The sequence below is a fragment of the Juglans microcarpa x Juglans regia genome, chromosome 4S (assembly GCF_004785595.1).
Source record: "Juglans microcarpa x Juglans regia isolate MS1-56 chromosome 4S, Jm3101_v1.0, whole genome shotgun sequence".
NCBI classification, from domain to species: domain Eukaryota; kingdom Viridiplantae; phylum Streptophyta; class Magnoliopsida; order Fagales; family Juglandaceae; genus Juglans; species Juglans microcarpa x Juglans regia.
This window is the reverse complement of record NC_054601.1, coordinates 25,144,829-25,164,852: the sequence shown is the minus strand read 5'-3', so window position 1 is coordinate 25,164,852 and position 20,024 is coordinate 25,144,829. Positions and strand designations below refer to the sequence as shown.

Below are 20,024 nucleotides of genomic sequence, written 5' to 3'. Positions count from 1 at the left end.
ATAATGTGGTGCAATTTTAAAAATTTGACCTTTATAGAATGTATAAAGTTTTGGATTTTGATAACTTGAGAGTAAAATGTATTAATTTTAGTACTTTAGAGTGAAAAATATTTTGTCCCTATATTTACATCTTAAGTGAAAACTTTATTAAAGGAAGAAAATATAATTTCCTAAAAATAAAGTCTACTATTATTGTTTGTCCATTAGTAGCCACAACAATATAACTTAACTCATGACCTTAAGGGTGAACTAAGAAAAGTTTGACAAAGTTTTTAACAAAAAATAAAAAATAAAAAATTGTATGATAATTTGGGCATTGATCGAAAAGCATTTATAGGTAATTAACCAAATAATAGAATGTCTTTATATATTGTTATTTACTATATTTGTCCCTCAAAATGCCATTAGTGTATTTTTATTTTTTTAAATGTTTAAAAAAAGTTATCACTATTGAATAAATGTATTTTTTTAACATTTAAAAATATAACTAAAATACACTAAAAGACAATTTGAAAGCACTTCGGGGATAAGTTAGCATCACCCGATGAATAAATCGACAACTCACAAATGTTGCTTAAGAGTATGTTTGGATGTTGAGGGGATCAACTAACTTACCTAACTCCGAAAACCAGAAAGTAAAACCAATAATAACTAATCAAACCAAAAAATAAAAAAAATAAAATAAAAAACAGAAAGAGAACATGCGAGTTACAAATTCTATTCAATTACAAGGATCAAATATCCATCCTAATGCGGAATTCATGTGTGTTTATGATCTGCCATGGCCACTTCCAGGCCCTCCAAGTGTCAGAACCACACCTTGGAGATCACTTCTTAGCTTCGGCTCTTTGGTTGAAGACGGAGCAGCTCTAATGTGGATTAGGGCTATAAATGAATCAGTTTGTTCGATAGTCTGCTCAGTTAAATTCGAATCAAACTCGACTCGTGAAAAAAAAAGCTCGTTCGTGAAAGCAGATACCCGCTCAAATTGTAAATGACATATATCCGACAAAACTCGACTCGGCTCGGCTAAGGCTCGTTAAGACTCGCTCGTTTATGCTCGAGTCGACTCGATTAAAACTCAGTCATATATTGATAAATATATACATACACCTCTATATATACACACATATATATATGTAGTAACTAATAATATACGCATACCACTTTTATAATTAAATATATAATATGTAATTTAATTACTTATGTCTATATAGTGAATATACTTCATAAGTATATTTTATAATTTGTATAATAATTAGTCGATAAAATTTAATAATTTAATATACTAGTATGTGGAAACCATATATGTAGATATATGCTATCATATTAAGTGTATGTATTAATAATATATGTAGGCATATAATATATTGTTATTTTGGATAAATATCAACTAGTTAGATATTAATTATTTATAAATTTTATAAAATTTTATAATTCAATAGAAGTTCTACTTGTTAGTTGTATAAATTCAAAATTACATTTTTTATTTTATTTATTTATTAATTATTAAATCTTATTCAAAAAATAAAAAAATCCAAAATTTGAGCTCGGCTCGACTCGAACTTGTTTGTGGGACAAGCTTGAGCTCGAGTTAAGTGTTTAGTTTATCGAGTTGAGCTCGAACAAAGAATAAAAAAAAATTTCGAGCTTGAGCTCGAGTATTTTGAATCGAGCCGAACTCGGCAAGCCAAAAACCGGCTTGGCTCAGTTAGATTACAGCCCTAGACTGGATATTGTCGAACCACTTCAGCTTGCTTGAAACTGCGACCGAAATCTGGGGTGGAATGTTTCATTGCCTGCTGCAACGACTTGAAGGATCCTGAATGATTCAAGTTTTGCAGGTAGGGTTGATCAACTGCAATCTGGCTTGACATAGGTGAAGGATCTTGTGCAAGAATTGTCCCTCTTGAGACAGCTATAGGTGCCTGGTTAATGAGTTCAGTTGCATAAAGGGCTCAGATACTCTCCATAAGATTACCATTTGGAACTTGAAGTTGAAGTTTTCGACACTTACCGGTGCAAACAATACCCATCTAAAAATTTTCCCACCAATAGTTGCCGTCATCAGGAGACCAGAATTGAAGGCTCCATCAACTTTACCTCGGACCTCAGCAACAATCTAAGGCGTAAAAAGCAAAATTCAATGGCATGATCAAACGGAAATGGTAGAAGCATAAAACAAGTCGGTGAAAATTGACAATGCGTTAAAAGAGATCATGGTAAAACCATTTCTTATCAGGGTTTGAGCAGGCCTTCGTCCCAATGATTTCTGCTCTACTTCTGAATATTGGTCTCCTTGTCTGTCTGTAGGAACAACATGAAGACATTGTTCCAATTTTAGCTGGTTTTGATGTTCTCCTAGAAATTGAATATCATGCTGAGTTCTTTGGGCTATGTTTCTAGCTTAGATTGATAATTGGTTGGAATTTGCTTAAACAAATGAAATCCTTGAGAGATTGAGATGGAATCATTCAATTTCTTAAGTGAGGCCTGTTCTTGATCAGATTGCGAGGAAGACGAATGCTGAGAAAGTGAAAGAGAATGCTTTTCTTGTTCCAATTCAGCCTCCGACGACTTTGACGTGGCAGTTCTTCTTCTCTTTGGATGCAACATACCTAAATGATAATGAAGAAACTCTATCATCAATCTCCACGCCTACCTGAGGCAAAGATATATTGATTTTCAAAACCAACCTGAACTAAAGCCAAAACATTCTTTTGTCTCTGATTCTGATTCAAGAGCTTTCTTTATTAATGTTTTATTGTTCCTGATGAGCGCATTTTTCTGCTCCAAAGTATAATTTTCCATTTTAATAAAAGTATTATAGAGAAGATATAAAATCTTGAAAATCCATGGAAAGTTTTGTACCTGATTATTTTCTGCTTCTCTTCGGAAATTTCTCCTCTTGATTCCAATGGTTTCCAAAAATGTTGCACATCGAAATGTTGTATCAGCCATTGGGGTGCTCTGCCCCAAGTTGCAAGACTAAAAACTCGTTGAGAGGACGCTCATCCTGCCCACACCTGCAAATGAGACTCTGGACTTTGAGGATACTATGCATAAACAATAAGCTAAAAAGTATGATGTGAGAACTTACCCTCCATATATGGCAATGTCTGAGTCTGTAAGAATAGCTGCATGAGAAAAGCGTCCTTGTGGTTGCTGGCCACATATGTCAAGCTGAGTCCATGAACAAGTACTCACATCTAGGACCCAAACATCATTGCAAGAATGTTTGCCTCCCACCCCTCCAACGACATAGACCTGCAAATCATGAAGAGCACATGGACTTCTGTCTTTTTAGAAACTGACGAGGTTTCAAATCTCTCTGTTAATGCTGCCAATCTATCCAATACAATGCAAAATCAAAAACCATCCTCCAACAAAATAGGTGAGTAATCATCATCCATAAATGAAAATCTTGGAATTAACTGCAGATAATGTAGAGCCCCACTTCCATAACAATGTGAAAATAGATGGAAAGAACTCAAGACTTTGCAGGGTCTATATGCTCCTTACTCTTATGCTGTAATGTGTTAGTATTTAGTAACATGACTTACCTTTGTCCCAACATTCACCGCAGCATGACCTGCTCTAACACCAGGTGAGGACCCTTAAATTGCCAATTGGTGGGGGAAAAAAAAAGAAGAAGAAGCGATCATGAGAATTCTTGCATGTATTTCAACCAATATATATTTCCATCAGTGCAGTGCTGAAAATATGGGGCAAATAGTGAGCAGATGCCTATACCCTTAACCAAGTCAGCGTCTCCATATCAAGAATATCTACATCACCATGATAACAATCACCACGGTCTCCACCATAAACAAAAAACTTGTTACCAAATGAAACCGCATTGTGACTATCCCTAGGAACAGGTACATCACCCTTCACCTCAGGACAAGTCCATTTCATAGTCTAGAGGTCTAGAACATGTAAATCATTCAAGTAGTTTGCTTCTCCTTCTCCACTACCCCCAAATATAACCACCTTATCATCTCCAATAAGCGTGTCGGGGGGATGGTGGAGTCCTTCTCCATTCAGGTCATATCCACTCGTAGGATTTAAGATCTAACACATGAAGATCATTCACCTTCTTAGAAGCATTTGTACCACCAAACACTATCATCTTGTGCCCCACAAGAATAGCACTGTGGCTGTCTCTTGGGCAGGTCCTTGACCTGTGGTTACAAGAGTGTTCCAAACCATTGAATCCAGATGCAGCTTAAGGACGTCACTGAAATGCAAGCCCCCACAACATCCCTGAAACGGTCAGTCAAAGAGAAGAGATCAATTTTGAGATACCAATGGGAACGAATATTGCATTACAGTAAAATGTAGTTCTAAAGGATCTAACTATATTAGTTAGTTAATATAGCCGAATAACATCAATTTCAGTAAATTATATCTTGCAGACAGAAACATAAAATTTTGATTTCTGCTTTGTCAAACATAAAGGTGTTTAAGCTCGTAGAGGCCAAGTAAACCATGGATTTTCTATTTTTTAAATGATCCAGAGAGTATAGCTGAATGTAGAGGACATGTTTCTCCCTCAGAAGGCGCATCAAATTGAACATCAGAGAAAAAGCAACACAGAGACATTCTTCAAGACAAAAGTCTAAAGGCTGAAACCTGAAGTGCTTCATCCATATCTTCCCTTCCACCTCTCACCACCCCTGCCTTTTTCAGAAAGAGAAATTATCATACCTCATTAGAGTGGAAGAAGCTTGAACCACACAATCCTTTTGACAGGTACCCCTAACCATTTTTGTTTGGTGCTAAACACAGACACCACCAGAGGAACTCTTTGGGAAAGATTGATCAACTCAAAAGAAAAATTATAGTAGTGTATTTAAGGCAATCATGTAATTCAGCGAGTAAAACCTCTCTTGTAATCTAAACATCTTTTTAAAAGCATTCATTCTCTAGAAAAAATTGGAAGAAAGAAGGAAAAGTTAGAAAGAAATTGAAGTATTTGAGTATCATCAGTAGGAAAAGTGTAAGAGCGGTATTCAACATCTGAATAAATTTTTCAAACCAGAACATCAAACTTTTGTTATGCACTACTTATTATCTCAAAACCAGAAAAATTGTCAGAAACGCAACTTATCTCATTTTATGTGCAAGCACTACAAAATTTTCAGGAAAAGATACTAAAGAAGGGGGAAACAATTAGATGAAAGGAAATGGAAGGCTAAAAGAAAAGCAAATGGAAAAAAATATTCCCTATTTCAAGAAACCCATCCTACCACTTAACTATCCTACTAATTAGAGAAACAAAAATCCAGGAGAATTCAGTTAATTCTCTCCAACAAGACAAAAAGAAGATAAATTTAGGAAGAAGCAGTCTCCAATGAAGAAAGTGTGTGTCTCCTTAAGTCAATGATAACTTTGTTGCAAAACTAAAGAAGAGGGTACAAGCAAGCATCCAAATGAAAATAACATCAAATAAACATAATAATAAAAAAATGCTACTGGTTATAACGGAACAACTGCCTAAAGGAAACGATTTCTGCATTTTAAGGCAGCATTTTTCAAAAAAGTGAAACCATGAGAAGCCTCAAAAACCACAATAAGAGAAGAAAAAAGTTATCCTTGGAGCATTAAAGTACTTCATAAAGTAAATTATACAAACCCCAAACACGTAAACAACCCCACGAGAACAGCAAGCAGAATGCCCCCATCTCTCGGAAGGATTGAATCCCAAAACCTTTGGATAGAGCCACATTGCCTTCTTTTTCGCAATTTCATCCCCCAAAGACCCCATTATTAAACACACGCTCCTTCTCTGACCACAAGTCTAGTATTTCTTCAACACAGTGCTTGAGAAAAGTTGAAATAGAAGACAAGAGAATGGAAATAACGCTCAAAAAGAGGACATGAACAAGCCCAATGATGTATCAACAATCACTGTCAATGGACATGAAAAGATGGCGCTTTCAAGTCCCAAATCAATGTCAACCAACAACAACAGAGGGTCGCGGTGAAAAGAACGTTTTTCTCTGTATTAAAATCTTATATACTAGAAACATAGACTACGTGGTTGGATAAGCTCGAAGAACATTGACCAGTGATGTAAAATCATGAGTATGAAGTAGGAGATAGACATACTATATTTCTTTCTTTTCCTTTATTTTTTGTTGTAAGTTATTTATCAGTAGTTTCTTTACTTTTTTTTCATGCTTCTCTTGCTGAAAATGATGGGAGTGTGGGGACATTTGGTTGTGGAAAAATGATGAAGAAGGACCAAGGTGCATGGGGGTTTTGAGGTTTTTGACAATACAAGTTAGAGAGTGACGTTGCGCTTCTTGTTTTTATAAATCTTTTTAATTTATCTCATTTTATTTATCATTAATTTTATCAAATTCTTACATAAAATAAAATAAATAATTCAATATTTTTAAATCTTAAAATAAAAATAATATTAAAAATATATTTTATAATAATATTTTATTTAACTTTAAATTTTAATCTTAATTTATTTTATTAATAAAATTTTTCATTTTTTTTCTTTGTTAACGTGACATTGGGATTGATGGACTTGCCAAGATGCCCTCAATCTCTCTTTCACGCCCCAATTTTCAAGGTGGGTTATTGATGGCGATCTAGAAATGTCACTTTCCTGAAGGGGTCTTTGGGAAGTGGGGAGTTTTGTGTTGTGAGAAAAAAATTTGAGTAATGATATACATATGGCTCATTACATAATATATTATATTAGAGTATTAATAATGGACTCAATAAATTTTAACTAAAATTTGATTAAGAAATTTATTTTTACAAATTTAACTAGCCACTTTTCAGCAATGTCAAATAATAGGCTCAATAAATCTTTCACTATTCTATTAAAATATTAATTTTGAACTTTTTATTTAATTTAATTCTAATTGTAATTTGAATTTCTTTAACGGCTATATTTTTTAACGGCTATATTTCTCCAACGGCTATATTTTCTAACAGATATAATTTTCCAACGGCTATATTCTTCCACTATAAAACATAACATTTCATCAACAATTTCATTCACTTCAACTCAAGTGTCCCTGTGAAACCTTTTCTTTTCACTTCCTCTCAATGGATCGTTCACTTTTTCACAAAATGACACTTATCGATTCAGATTCTGACGAAAAATTTGAGATAGCGAGACAACTTGTGGAAAAAGAAGGATCAAGCTCACGTGGTTCTTCTAAAAAATCACGTAAATTCATAAGGCGCGATTGATTGCAAGCCCACCAAAATTTTTTTCGTGACTATTTTGCTGATCCTCCAATCTATCCTCACAAATATTTTCAAAGGAGGTTTCGAATGAGTCGTTCTCTATTTCTTCGTATCCAAGCTGCGGTAGAAGCCCATGAACCTTATTTTGTCCAAAGATGAGTAATTCTGGAAGCCTTGGTTTTTCTTCCCTTCAAAAAATAACAGCTGCTTTGAGGATGTTTGCATATGGTGTCACGGCTGATTTTATGGATGGATATTTGAATATTGGAGAGACTACGGCATTAAGAAGCCTAAAAATGTTTGTTAAAGCAGTTGTTTCAATTTTTTCTGAAGAGTACTTAAGGAAACCCAACAATGATGACATTGCTAGACTGCTCGCAGTTGGTGAAAAACGTGGATTTTCAGGTATGTTAAGGAGCATCAATTGTATGCACTGGAAGTGGAAGAATTGCCCAACTGCCTGGCATGGTATGTACTCTAGTCATATCCACAAACCAAGAATTATTTTAGAAGCAGTGGCTTCTTACGATCTATGGATTTGGCATGCTTTTTTTGGATTACCGGGATCTCATAATGATATAAATGTGCTTGATCGATCATTTATATTTTCTAACCTTGCTCAAGGGCTTACTCCGACTGTTAATTACACTATTAATTGTCATAACTATGCAATGAGATACTATCTTGCTGATGAAATTTATCCACAATGGACAATATTTGTTAAGACCATCTCAGCTCCCCAAGGAAACAAGAAAAAATACTTTGCTGCAGCTCAAGAGTCTGCAAGGAAGGATGTGGAGCTTGCTTTTGGTGTGCTTCAAGCACGATTTGCTATAATTCGTGGACCTGCAAGGTTTTTTCACATTGAAACGCTCAATGATATTATGATTGCATACGTAATTTTACATAATATAATCATTAAAGATGAACATGCTGACAACGAAGAAGAAGAGTTTGAATATGAACAGTTGGCATAAAGCTTACATGATTTAGTGTCAACTGGCCCTACACTTAAATTTAGCGAGTTCATTCAACGCCATCATGCGCTTAGGGATAGGAAAATCCATTGTCAACTTCAAGCAGATCTCGTCGAGCACTTATGGCAACAATATAGTGCCTCATAATGAGTTCAAGTCTATGGTTGTATGTCTATGGTTGTATTAGAGTCTATGGTTGTATTAGAGTTTATGATTCTTATTCTATAGTTGTATTAGAGTTTATGGTTCTTATGGTTGTATGAGAGTATATGGTTCTTGTTCTATGGTTGTATCAAGTAGCACCTTCCTCCATAAAACATAACCAACAAGTCAAAAATAAAACATTACTCCATAAAATACATAACCAACATTAGAGTAAAAAAATGCAACAAACATAAAACACTCATAAGTTCAAATCATAAATAAAATATTACTCTATAAAATACATAATAGTTAGTTTTTCCTAGTACGACTTGCAAGTATTTCCATTTGTCGTTGAAGATAGTATTGTTGTAGCATTGGAGGCATGGTACTTGTATTTAATGCTATAATTCTTTCATCTTCTTTCTTTTCTTCATTCCGTAATTTCTCCTGCTCAAGTAGCACCTTCTTTTTCTGAATACGCACTTCTTCTTCCCTAAGGCTCACTTCCGATTGTCTAAGACTCACTTCCGATTGTCTAAGACATAACATCTTATTGTCATGATCACGTGCTTTTTGCATAAGTACGATTTTACTCTTTCTAATTTCTTTCATCTCATTTAGTACCACGAGAGAATCGGACTCCGTCATTTCTTTTCTCTTTCGTTTCTCTTTTTCTGCTTTACGGCCAATTGGTTGATCCAAATTTGAAAATACTGCATGAAAATTCTCATCTTCGCCTAAATTTATTGAATTTGGTGTCGAACCATTCGAACTTGGTTTTTTCTTCGGCTTCACTATTTCCATAGTTTCACCCACTTTGGATGGAATCTCAACACCCGCCAACAATGATCAAAGTTAAAATTTTTCTTCTCTAACTCTAGGAACATGACCTTTGCCTTGCCAATCTACATACATAAAGCACCATGGTTACTTCATAAGATCAAGTATTTTAATAAATTACTAGCATGTTAAAAAGTTGAAATAAAAGGTGGAGAACATACCTTGTCTTGCTCGTTAAAACCACTTGGATGTATTCCCTCGACTTGTGCCAAGTAACTACAAAACTTATTTACCGCTTGTTGAATCATCAACCACCGATTCATTAAAGATGAATGGTTATGTAAAGAGTCAAATTTCTTGTTTTCCTCAAAATATTTATGAATTCTTTTCCATAGCATTGTATGCTTTTGATCTTTTCCTTGCACCGCATCTAATGAAATTTCAAGCCATCCCTCAACAAGCATCAAATCTTCCTCGTTAGTAAAATTATTACCTCGTTGTGATTTTCGTCCACTCGGTTCAACCTTAATAATTTCAACTCGGGGTGGAGAGAGTTGAGATCCATTAATCTCAGTTATGGCACTCATCAAAAAGTCATTGTTGTTTAAAAGATTTAAGAAGTAGGCATCATGGTGAGTGGATGGATCCATTCCTAACAAGAGATGTGAGAATTGATAAAATTTACAACTTAAGTAAATGTAATACTACTTATCTAAGTCATTTAATCAATCTCACAAATCTTTTACATCTCTTTTAGAACAAACTACTTGAAGACGTGTGCTATGTGTATGAATTATTAAAGGCACGTGTTGTAAACCAAAACACTAGTAATTTGAAATGAAAATTACCAACTTAATTTGGGTATAATGTTTTTCATTTAATAATTTGAAGTTTTCTTCTTTTAAAATCATATCTAAGGAAAGAGTGAATAATAATGTGGCTAAACAGGATCAAAACTTTTGTGCTTCGAGAATCATATGTTGTGATCGAGAAAGCAAGTTGTGATATTTAGCCTTGGCTCATGCTTGATATGTTAACTTGAAGGAGGTTTTAAGAGGTAGACAAGAGGAGAAAGATCTGATTTCACCAACATTCCTCTGGAATGTTTACCAAAAAACCCAACATGCTTGCAGATTTCGCAACAAACAGACTTCAAGATATAATAACATCTCAACTTAGATGATCAAGGAATTGATGAAAGTTGTAAATATACATTGGACCTTTGTGATGCTTCACTTCAGCGCAGGTCAGGTATAAATATATACTAAGGATGTACAAAATTATGTTCATGGGGAGGCCAATAAATCCCTTCCCTTGTGCAGGGGAGAGGAGTAGGTGAAGTGAAGCATCACAAAGGTCTACTCTAGAAGAAGTTTCCCACATATTTAAAACTATGGAGCATTTTCACAAACACATAGAAGGCACATGCAAAAGAATTGAAATAAAAAAATTCTTGGGTGAGTAAAAAATGCAGTATTGCATCTTGGCTATGGAAAAAAAAATCTTCGGTGAATACTGAAATAAAAAAACTGAAATAAAGTTTAGCTGGGTTGAAGATTATCACAACAGCACCGAAAATGACTTTTTCCTTCCTTACCTGGGTTGAAGATTGGGTTGGCTTTTCAACAAATTGAAGACGTCTTGTTGCTGCGCAAGCCTTTCTTTTCTTTCTCAAGTGTCCCTGGGTTTTCTTCAAGCTACATTTTTGGAAGAGTTGTCCAAAATTCGTTTCTCTTTTTCTTCTACTGCGCGGGAGAGATAAGCAGCGGGAATGAATATTTTAGTCAAAAGTAATATTTGACTAGCCTCATTTGGCTCAATAAATTTAGCCAGCCAATTCATCTAAAGCTAAAATTACTGTACATTTAGCTAGTCCATTACTATACTTTATTTTACACTTTAGTTATTCTTTGGCTAAAATTTGATTTTAGCTAGCCCACTACTAGTGCTCTTACATAATCTCTTTATATATATAAAGTGTCTATCAGACGGAAATTCTTATTTTAACGTTTTTTTTTCGCTTGTTAAAGTTAACGGCAAGCATTTAAGTCTTGTTTTTCCCGTTAAGTAGAATCGCCCTCGCCTGATCGCAGAGCATCTTCACCTCTGCCTCCAGCAATGGCTTGCACTCCATCATATGCTTGATCTGACGGCCCAAATCCTCATTTGAGGGCATCGTTTAAGCCTCTCTCTACCTGTTCCCTTTCAGATCCACACCGCCAATATTGCTGATTTCAAGGATCGAAAGTCGCAAAGAGAAAATGACCAAATTTATCTCCGAGTTTTCTTAATTCAGTATAAATTTATCCTCTAGAATTAGTACTGTTGAAGGAAGGAAGAAAGGAAGGAAGCAAAAGAGTCAAGAAAATAATAATAAAAGAAAAACGCTTCGAAACGAAGTAGAAATATACCTCTCTTGCTCCAACTCTCTGGGCTCATCATGGGCAGCCTGCATGTGTAGTTGGACGATGGAAGAGAGGACATGTGAAAGTTTTCTTCCTCTCGGTTTGCTCGAGGCTGGTGGCCAGTGGTGATGTGCAGGAGGTGGCGCTGCTGTTGCACGGTGGATGTTCAGAGGGCTGCATCGTAGTGGCTGGGCAGTGGCTCGGAGTATGGAAAAACTTTCGATGCTCTGTTTTGTAATAGCAAAATAGAGGAAGAGTTGGTCGTGGTGGTGCAGGTTGCGTACATTATTTACGGCAATGCAGCTGTGTGTGGATGGTGGTGCATGCATGGAGTGGTGGTGCTGCGTATGGCTGAGCTTTTACGGGCAGATGCACAGTTGCCTGCAATGGTGGGCTGAAGTAAGGTTAAAACTGGGACATGAGAGATATTGGGAGTGCCATAGCTATAACATAACTGAGGAGAATCCCTCCTATGATGATTCGGATGAGATGTCTGAAGAATGAATTAGGTATGCACCACTTCCACAGGGTGCTCTTCTCACTCTTCTGTAAATGCATATTAAGCTACAAGTCGAATTAAACTAAAGCTGCCAACTACTACTTCATCTTCTGTAAAAAGAATTCTTAGTTTCTGTAAATTTTGTTCTTTAGAAAGTGGTTGTGTACATAAGTTGTTTTTGTTATAAAAATCCATTGGATATAAAAATCTAGTAGGAACTGGTTTGACAAACAGAAGGTACAGAAATTGCAGACTGGACACTGATATTTTTGGATCAAGATGTTGGATGCTGCTTAGATCTTTGGTTTTTCCAGTTGTTGTATTTTAGACTTCAGGCTTCGAAAGCGAAAGATGCATTTGAAAATATAAAATTAGACACTTGAGGACTGGCCAGTTTGGATCTAAACTCATCTCAATTTATTTTATTTAATTATTATAATTTTCTTAAATTTCAACACAAAATATAATAAATAATTCAATTTTTTCAAATTCTAAAATAATAATAATATTAAAAAATAATATTTTATTCAAATTTTAACTTTCATCTCAACTCAATTCCAGTCAGGTCAACATTGAAACGCAACCTAAGGGTAGGTTAGACATTTCAGGTTTCCACTTTCCGTTTGCTATATCAAGTGAGGGGTTTAAGGGTAAGTTTTCTGTATGTTTTCTTTAAGTAAAGAAAGCATTTCTCAACTCAAAATACAAATTAAAATGTCATGTTTCTCGGCTACCTAGCACCATTTCATTGGATTAATAATGAATCATTTTTATCAGTGATGGTATAGGAAGAATTTGTTAGTAAGAATTCTGATGTCGTTGAGTTGATAAAAAGTTTGTAATTAATGGAAGTAAAATCTTATTGTTACTAACAAATTAAAATATTTATACAATCACTTCATCTAAAAATGTGTTTTTAATATAATGTGGAAAATGAAATTTTGGATAAAGCCAAAGATAATGGTGGTTGACTTGCGCCAGTTATATTTTTACATGTCATGTATTGACTGTAAAAAAAGAACTACTCATGATTACAATGATAGCTTCCTTTGTTATTATTGCAAAAACCAAAGCATTTCCCAACCACAGTATATATCTTTGACACAAAATGATGAATCATGGTACAAACATCAAATGACACATATTTTGAACTACTGTTTTTGTTAGACTTTTATTAAATTTATCGCAGGAAGTTTTGCTAAAATTATGGATGTTATAAACATGTATTGGATTGTATGATATTTTGAACTAATGTTTTTATTTTCTCTACTATGCCTTAAATTATTAAGTGAAATCAATCATTTTTATAAAATATATATTATTTTTTACAAATAACAATTTCATAAAACTAGGCAAACGTGCTTTGCATGTTACTCCTGCCTAGTAATATTATAAAATGAGAGTATTTTTATAAAATAATATTATTTTTATAAGATATTTTACAAAAATACCTTTTATTTAAAATATAGTTGAATAAAGTATTGTAAAAAATATTATGTGTAAATTATTTTCCAAATTCTTTAGTTTTTGAGAAAAAGGGTTGGCATTGTTTAGCTCAAAAGGCTTTTTATGTGTCCTCACCTAATCCATAAGCGTAATATTATATAGTTTTAGGAAGAATAAATATCCAAGATTTGTTCTTTTAATGGAATTATTCTCTTTTAAAATTCAAGATTTGTTCACTTTTTTTCAATCTAAATCTAAAAAATAATGGCATTTTCTTTAGAAAAATAATGGAATTATTCTCTTTTAAAATTCAAGATTTGTTCACTTTTTTTCAATCTAAATCTAAAAAAATCCAAATCCTAGATCATGGATTGAAAAAAAACTCTAGATTTTGCAGTGTCCATAATTGTGGACTGTATTGGTTGAACTAGAATAATACAACATTTAAACATGATTAACAGTAGTAGTATTATTTGGATTAGTAATCTGTTCCCTAATATGAATGAAGTAATATTATATATAGAAAATTGTTATAGTCACAAAGAAATTACACAAAAGTAAACTCATAAATTGACATGACTTCATGAGATTCATTAGATCTACTTTATGATAAAAATAATTTTACAATCTAACGTATAACATCAAATCATATCAATTTATATATTTATTTTTATGTAATTTTTTAGATTGGGAAATTAGATTGGGAAAACGCTGAAAGAAATGTTTATTTGTTTGGAACTTGGGAATGGAATTAATGGATAATTGGATAGAAAAATATAATTGTAAGCGATTATGCGCACTAATACGTGCACCCATTCAGTATGATTGGTCAGAAAGTAGATTTTATTGAAAACAATGCTAATCTGAATTTAGAATATGAAGGCAATAATATTAGTATGCAGATTAGTACGCAATCTTACTTGTACATAGCAAAACTCTGATTGGATATGGTAAAGAGAGACAGAGGGGTAGAGTACACGTGAGAAACACGACAGAGTTTTTAGGTTCATGGTACCATATCTGTCTGCCTACCTCCCTGCCGTGATTTTAGTGTGTGTTTTTTTTTAATTATTATTATTATTATTATTATTAACTTAAATTCTCTCTCTTATTATTACTATTATTGTAATTATTAATTGAGTAATTAATTATTATGATTTCAGAAAAAATTAGAAAAAAAATTATTTTTTAAAAATAATTTTATTTATTAATATTTTCTAAACAATTCCTTATCCATGTGTTTTCGCTGTGGCAAAGGGTTATCAATGTTGTATGTATGGATAATTCAAGTTATACAAATAATACCTTTTAAGGAAAATTACACTTCACACTCTGATGACTTTGTTGGAGTTGAATGGGCGATCTACCATATAGATTGTTACCCACCATCTTTTTTACGATTTTCATTCTTCTATCATCTCATATGAGATATGGTATTTAATAATTAAAAATTATTTATTATGTTCTACTTATAGGTCAATGATTCAATATCATATTAAAAAATGTTGGGAAGATGTTAAATAAATTCTCTCATTTTTATTAAGAACAAATCTTTCAATTTGTTTTGTTCAGGTTATGAATATGGCTCTTGATTATAGCTGTAAATGAACCAGTCTATTCGATAGCTCGTTCAATATTCATCCGGTTAAACTCAAATCGAACTCGACTCGTAAAAAAAGAAACTTGCCTATGAAAGCAGATACCCGCTCGGTTAGTAAATGACACATATCTAACTAAACTCGACTTGACTCGACTCAACTAAGACCTGCTTGTTTATACCCGAGTCGACTTGTTAGCTTGACTCGATTAAAACTCATTCATATATTGATAATTATATACATAGACCTATGTAAATAGGCAGATATATATGTATTAGCTAATAATATAAGCACAACACTTTTATAATTAAATATATAATATGTAACTTAATTACTTATGCTGATATATTGAATATGTTTCATAGCTATATTTTATAATTTGTACAATAATTAGTCGATAAGATTTAATAATTTCATATACTAATATGTGAGAACCATATATGAAATAGATATATGCTATCATATTATGTATATGCATTAATAATTTATGTAGACATATAATATATTATTATTATGGATAAATATCAACTAGTTACATATTAATTATTTATAAATTTTTAAAATCTTATAATTCAACAAAGGTTCTACTTGTTAGTTGTACAAATTTAACATTATATTTTTTTTATTTATCTAATTTACTAATTATTAAATCTTATTCAAAAATAAATAATAAAAAAATCTAGCCGAGCTCGAGCTAGGCTCGACTCAAGCTTGAACAAAGATTAAATAAAAATCTCGAGCTCAAGCTCGGCTCAGCTCGATTATAACCTTACTCTTGAAAAAAATATCCCAAGTTTTGTTCGGCATTGGAGAATAGGAGAAGGAAATGCATTTTAACCAAGGGAAAATGTTAAATGTACTTAAGAAAAATTTATAAAAAAGAAAACTTACTTCTCTACGTAGCCAGCCTTCTTCCTCTTTCTTAGAAGTCAATTATATTAGTTATTGATATGCTGAAAATCACGAAATTTGAAATTCAAAATTTAAATTTAAAAAAAAAAACTAACAAAGTGATTTTTAAAAGTAAAAGTGTAGGTAAAAGTACTTTAAATACATGTAGCGATACTCTTAACCAAGACTTAATAACTCAAAAAATTCATCAGTAGAAAAAAATTGAATTTTACATAATTCTTTTTCTTTCTTCTTTTATTGTGAAGAGGAAGGAAAAGGAAGGGGGAGGGATAGAGAAAACAGCTTTACCACAGGCAACTGACCCACAAAACCGTGGGGGAATCGGCATGCCACGTTAGCCCATAAAAATAAAAATAGAAAACAAAGGAAAAAGAAGAAAACATAGATGGGAGTTCAGAAGCCAAAAGAAAATCAAAAGATTTGGGACTGGAAGAAGAGATCGTGTACACTCATCTCTTTCCCTTAAGATAGGAAAGACAAAAACCGAGATCTAAAGGTTGGTAAAGAAGAAATAACAGTTGTGGTGTTGCCAACACATTTCATTGCAAGCCGATTCTGTGAAACTTCGAGATCTTGGTATGAAGGAGTAAACGAAAAGAGTTTTCTTTGTCTTGAAACTGAAGGAGCAGACAAAAAGAGGGCAAATGCATGAACAATTTCTAAACTTTAATTTGGTCACGTGGGATGCAGTGCCCCTGCGGTTTCTCTGGCCGGTTACAAATAGACTTTTTTTAGAAAAAATATATAGATGCCAAATGAAAAAGAGAGAAAACCTATTTCATCCCAATCACTTTAAATTATGTATGGAACTGGATGTTACTCAATCAGATAATAAAGATAGATAAATACATACATACATACATATAATCTTAAATTTCCTATAGCCATAATCATTCATGGATGGTATAATAAAATATCAAACCACACATGCACTGGCATGAGTACATGACAATATGACACACTGGTCACATTAATTACACACCATTAAAAAGCTTTACTTTTTTGCTAAACAGTACTGTGGAAGGACTATTGTCCACACTCTTTATTTTCATTACTGCAGTTTACATACGAATTAGTACTTCGACACCTTCTTCCTCACAGAAAGAAAGTTCACGAGTTCTTTTTAGGCGGACGCTTAGTCACATAAATATGGTGACTCTCAGTTGATGATGATCCCGAAGCATTATTACGATAACTTTCGTTCTTCTCATCCTTGCTGTTGCTATTATCTTGCTTGGAATCGTTGATACTCTTGTTATCATTTGAATTGGCCTCAACAACAGTTGGTGGTTCTGAACCTGTTGCTGAATTAATGCTGCCATTGTTGACTGCTCCTCCAGCTTCTTCTCCTCTGGTCACATCCTCCAAGATAAACCTTTTGGCATCACCTTGGAGTGCACATAGGAGCAGAAAACCAGTGGCAATTAGAACTACAGGCATTGTCTTCATGATGATTAACCTGCACTAAAAACCAATACTCGAATATTAACTTATAACAATATATATATATATATATATATTGTTATAAGTTAATATTCGAGTATTAACAAGGGTGAGCATATTGGAATACCTTTGTATTCTTTATTCTCTAGTAGCTGCTGTTTGATGGAAGATAATTTATAGAAGAAATGTGTTTGATTCATGGATATTAAGCATGATGAGTGCTTATACGGTAAGACTCTGAATGTAGGGACTAATGGTAGAAGAGTTTTAGTGGGATGACTGGTGTGCTTGTACTACTCGATAGTGGTCCTAAAGTAGTAAACATGCAACAGTAAATATGACAATGAAACTACCTGAGAAATGGTATGATGTGAAGTTTAGATGGTGTTATTAATATACTATAGTTTGATTATATTGCCATTATAGGGTTTAGATAGCAGGCAAGTGGTTGTAATTCATGTTGGATACTGTAGTTTTCCACATATGGATAATGCTAGAGCCACTGTTGGAGCTCCCGCTAGGCTCTAGCATGTGTTTTTCTTAGTTTTTTTTTATATAGATTTTTTTAACATTTTTAAATATTTAAAAAAAAATTACAACATCATTAAAAAATACTTCCTTAATCACGAAGTAAAATAAAAAATAAAAAAATCCTAGCGAGAGATCCCAACAGGAAGACTAATATTTTTTTTTAATTTTTATTTTTACTTTGTGATTAATTAAGTATTTTTTAATGATGTTCTAAATTTATTTTATTTTTTAAAATTATTTCAAAGTGTTAAAAAAATCTATATAAAAAATAACTTAAAAAAAATACATAAAAAAACACATGTTAGAGCCTAACGAAAACTCTCAACAGAAACCAGCGGTGGCTCTAACGTTATCCAAATTATAATGTCATTAAGATTTGGGATGTTTGGGCCTTTTGGTCTCTATTTTAAACTTCAATCTTGAAAGGACCCAGCCCATGTGATCTCCACCATTGGAAAAAGAAATACTAATTTCATTCAATAACCACTCACAGACAGAACCAGTTAGTTCAGGTTTATCACCCAACATGCCTTGCTACAGAGTATCAGAGCAAATATCTTGAGTTTGAACTCTGACTCTACACTCTATCACATTTAAGTAAATAATATTAATCCACGTGTTGGGTCACCCATTGAGGGAGAGTCTAGCCCAGACGTGAAGGAGAGTGTTAAGATATAAAATAAATAATAAAATTTATTTCTTTTTACTGACTTAAACTTTTAGGATAAGTGATGATTTAGCGTGTAAAATATGTACTTTCACTCTATATGTAAAGGAAATTGAGGAAAATGGAGTTTTAGAATGATACGTTCAATGGATAACATCTAAAACGGTACAACATAATGGATTTCTAAAACCAAAAGAAAGATAAATTATTAATGCAGGTTTCATTACTTAGTCCTCTTTGTTACAATAGAATTTGAATAAAATTTTCAAAAGGATGCTTGGACGTAAGATTTTGTTGAAAGTTTTAAAAACTTATTCCTCTACAACGTTTGGGTGGTCTTAGACCTCTTTAGCCTTAAAAGTTAGTTCAAGAGGTGGGATTTTCTTTCACACTTATAAACTGACCACTAGCCCCTTCCACAATCAATGTGGGACAACTCCAATAATCTCTCCCTCACACATTGGGCCTTGGGTCGGAACAACGACAATCCGTTTCTCCTGCGGAATACTGTTGGGCCAGAGATTGTTAGCAAGCCTGGGCTCTGATACCAGTGTTGGGTGGTCTTGGGACTCTCTCAACGTCTAAAGCTAGCTCAAGAGGTGGAGCTTTCCCTCACACTTATACATTGACCACCGGCTGTTTCCACAACCAATATAGGACATCCCAACAATATCCCCCTAACTTGGGCCCTAGATCAGAGTAGCAACAACCCGTTTCTCCAGTGGAGTACTATTGGTAAACATGTTTAATTTGGGTGGTCTTGGGCCTCTCTCAACCTCAAAAACTAGTTCAAGAGGTGAGACATTTCCTCATACTTATAAACTGACCACCAATTCATTCTACGACGAATATGGGACAACTCCAACCAAAGTTTTGAATACTATTTAGGTGGTTGTTTCGGTCAAGGCATTGAAACAAAATATTTCGGTACCAGTACTGTTTCGTGTACCGTTTCAGATAAATATTTCGGTATCGGTACCGTTTGAATACCAGTGTTGTTTTGTGTACCGTTTCGAAATAATATATACATGAATAAATTATATATATACACGCAAATTATATTCCAAAATAACAATAAAATAAGTCATAAAACAAGTAATACTTCTCAATACAAGTCTTAAATTTTAACAACCCACATACTTGTAAAATTAAATAAGTTCTCAATCCAACTATTAAAATAAAATCACTCATTTTCATAAAAAAGACAATAAGGATCAACATTCGAAATGTTATTCATAATATTTTCATCAACGTCACCATAATCATCGCCGTCTTCCAAATTTAGTGAGTTTAATGGCTCTTCAATACTTGCACAATCCAAGTCTTTTCCATCAATAAGCTCATAGTCTTTACCCACCAATTCTTCCATCAAGTCAATGTTTTCAAGGTTGATTGGATCCAAAG

The 20,024-nt window shown here is 33.4% G+C and overlaps 1 protein-coding gene and 1 pseudogene across 1 annotated transcript; one reads left to right on the top strand and one right to left on the bottom strand.

Annotated features, from left to right (window-relative positions):
* Positions 1 to 1,724: 1,724 nt before the first annotated feature.
* Positions 1,725 to 5,770, bottom strand: LOC121262205 (annotated as a pseudogene).
* A 1,603-nt stretch (positions 5,771 to 7,373) lies between these two features.
* On the top strand, positions 7,374 to 8,195 carry LOC121262204. The gene is made up of 2 exons (XM_041164604.1): positions 7,374 to 7,623; positions 7,843 to 8,195. Exons 1-2 carry the CDS (start codon positions 7,374 to 7,376, stop codon positions 8,193 to 8,195), a joined length of 603 nt encoding a protein of 200 aa, XP_041020538.1.
* Positions 8,196 to 20,024: the final 11,829 nt, after the last annotated feature.

Coding starts and splice junctions, on each gene's coding strand:
- LOC121262204 (XM_041164604.1), top strand. CDS start 7,374: ATGAGTAATTCTGGAAGCCTTGGTTTTTCTTCCCTTCAAAAAATAACA. Junction 7,624..7,842: donor TGAAAAACGTGGATTTTCAG/GTATGTTAAGGA, acceptor ACCTTGCTCAAG/GGCTTACTCCGACTGTTAAT.